The sequence below is a fragment of the Apis dorsata genome, unplaced genomic scaffold, assembly GCF_000469605.1.
Source record: "Apis dorsata unplaced genomic scaffold, Apis dorsata 1.3 scaffold_73, whole genome shotgun sequence".
Taxonomy (NCBI): Eukaryota; Metazoa; Arthropoda; class Insecta; order Hymenoptera; family Apidae; genus Apis; species Apis dorsata.
In genome coordinates, this window is record NW_006263371.1 from 168,369 (window position 1) to 171,290 (window position 2,922).

The 2,922-nt window shown below is 30.8% G+C and overlaps 1 protein-coding gene across 1 annotated transcript in view; it reads right to left on the reverse strand.

Moving 5' to 3' along the window:
* LOC102677960 (probable G-protein coupled receptor CG31760) overlaps positions 1-2,922 on the reverse strand; it is a 203,585-nt gene that overhangs the window by 7,352 nt on the left and 193,311 nt on the right. Inside the window, exon 10 of the mRNA XM_006610269.2 lies at positions 235-340. Within this exon, the coding sequence (XP_006610332.1) occupies positions 235-340 (106 nt within the window). The remainder of the gene's footprint in view (positions 1-234; positions 341-2,922) is intronic.

Here is a 2,922-nt window from a genome sequence, read left to right on the forward strand (position 1 = left end):
AATTAGACCACGGCTGTTCGTACACAACTATTTTACAAGTTGCGCCAGCCGTTACTTTCGAATGATCAATATGCAAGCCGTGAGATAAATAAATTTCAACGGGTTAGCCGCAACCTTTAGGATTCGCGTCCCGCCAGGAGCGGTTGCCATTTGTCACGCACCGTTTGAAAACGCGAATGAAAATACGAAGAAAAAAAAAAAAAAAAAAAAAACGGGGGATCGATTCGATCTTACCTTGCTGCCGAATATGAGGCAGAGAAGCAACGTGACCGTGAGCTGGGTGTGACAGAAAAATATCACGTACAATAAATCCGGATTGGCTGGTGACTGCAAGAACAACCTGTAAACCGGAAACATCCCTCTGAATGTATTTTTTCTGCAGTGATGTGATAAACTTCGTGAACAGGTTATGCGAATTGTGTAAATTTTTTTGATATTTTTTTCTTACAGTAAAATGTTTCGTAATATTTTTTGAAATTTATTGGATTTTTCTTTTTTTTCTTAAATTATATTTCCCCTCAATTTTAGTTTAATTTTTCGTATATTTTCTCATGTTTCGATATTTCTAAGAAAGTTTCTTGGAATGCGAACAATCATCTTCTAACGGTCCAAGTTAAATTCTACGAATCGTATTTTTCCTCAGAGTTGATAAAACATTTCGATACAAACTGACGTCCATTTCTGCGAGAGAATTATTTTATTTTTCCTTCTCAGAAAGATACGCAATACATGTTGTATGTGTAGGATGTGGTAGTGAGTTAAAAATTTTGGATAACAAGAAAAAGAAAAACAAGAGAATAAATAGAGAGAAAGAGTCTATTATAGAATATAGATCCTAATTGGATGGCACTTGTGTAGTGCGTATGCGCATTATATCAAGTAGTAGTATAATGTTATAGTCAGACTCAGTACAGTGTCACAAATGATAATCAAGTATAGATATATAGCCAGGATAATAGTATAGACAATATAATATAGATTAATAGAAAGACATTGCTATTGAAATAAATATAATAATAGAAGCGTGATATAAGATCATTTGACAGAAAAATAGTATAATTGTTATAAAAAAGTAGAAAAAAAAGTATAAATATATTATATTATACTAGATTATGAAATTGAATGACTTAAACTTTTTAACAAAGGAATAACTTGTTGGAAAGTTTTAGTATTGAAATTTGTAAATTGTTTTTTTTAGATAATCAGAAATGTTTTAAAAATTATAATAATAATGTTACAGTGTCTATGATTATTTTCAAATTAATTAATTCTTTAATAATATTACTCGAGAATCAAATAAATTAATTTTAAGAAACTGTATAAAACAAATATTGAAGAAATTTAACAATTTTCATTTTTATTAAAGAAATTTATTCATTTATCACTCAATTATGGGCTTATTAAAAATTAATTCTTGTCCTATCTTAAATCCCATTTCTCAATTAATCATTCTTCAGCTCCCTCACATTCATTATAGATTTACATAATTAGATTACACATAATCTTAATCTCAGATGTTTGAATAATTTGCATTAACATCATCACATATCCGCTCCAAGGATTCCACTTCCTTTACACGACTGGATGTGTTAATATATGATGTTTTACCAAGGGAATTCCAACTCCAAGGAGAGAATCTTCAATCTTGGTAATTTTTCTGTATTGTTCCTTCACACGTATATTATAATCAAAACATAATTCCTTGATCCAGATTGAATCCAAATTGAGATCCATTGACATTCTGTTAATCTTGCATCAAATCCTTCTGCTATAATATAAAAAGAAACCATTTGATCATTATCACTCAAGAAACAACTATAAATATCATAAAATCTTTTCTTTGAGATATATCCATGGTTACCTCCGTTTCACAATGATATCATCTGTTACAACCTGATGGCTATTAATATTTAGAAAGCAATTTTTAGTGGATCCAGGCTGCTTTATTGCTTTCCAACGAATTGCGAACCGCAATATATAAAATACTAACTGTTGTAAATTATCTGAAAGTTTCACAGCCACCATATGGGCTTTCACGGTGCAAAGAGGCGGAATTTATCTTCTCCCCTCTCTTCGAATTTCTCGAATCTGTTCGCGGTTTGTTAAAATACAGTTCATACAGCAAGATGGCTGCTTACATCATTTTGCACCATCTTCATCTTCACCTTCGTGGCTTCGCGTGCCGTTTCAATTAATTATAATCAAGTTCTTCAAACGAAAGCATCACTTTCAATGGATGGATCTCGTTTTCCTTCTTTTTTTCTTAAATAAAGATTATTCAAAGATTATTTGACACGAAGAATAGCGTTGAAATAGCGTTTAATGAGCTTCCTTCTTCCATTCTTCCTTCATTAACTCTCTATTGCATTCCGTTCTCAATTGGGGACTTAAATTTCAAAGGTGTGTTCCCGCAGTGGATGCAAAATACGTACAGAGATGTAATAATTGTACATAATAATAATAATAAAATTTTATGACTACACTCATTTTTTTAACTAGACTAGACAGCCATATATATTTTTTTCAACTCGTCGTTCAAAAATTCATGCAATTAAAAACAATTATCCGGAGTTTATTGGCCTATTTAAATTAAACATATATTTGATTTTCAAACGTCGATTTTTTTTTTTACTGCTTTTTTTTTCATCCCTCGTCTATTATTATTAATTTCAACCATTGACCAATAGAAGATCTTAATTATCGCTGAATTATTCGAAGCTCTCGATCGAACCAGGCTCTCCATTTATACGATTTATCTTTTGTTTTTATCAACATTAAACGCTCCTCCTTTCCATCTTCCCATTTTCCATAATTAAATATTCCTCTCTCCGTCGATTATTCATCGCCTTTTATATAATTAGCAACAGACAAAGCACTCGTTAACGAATATTCAAAATTCAAAAAAAAAAAAAAAAAAAATTC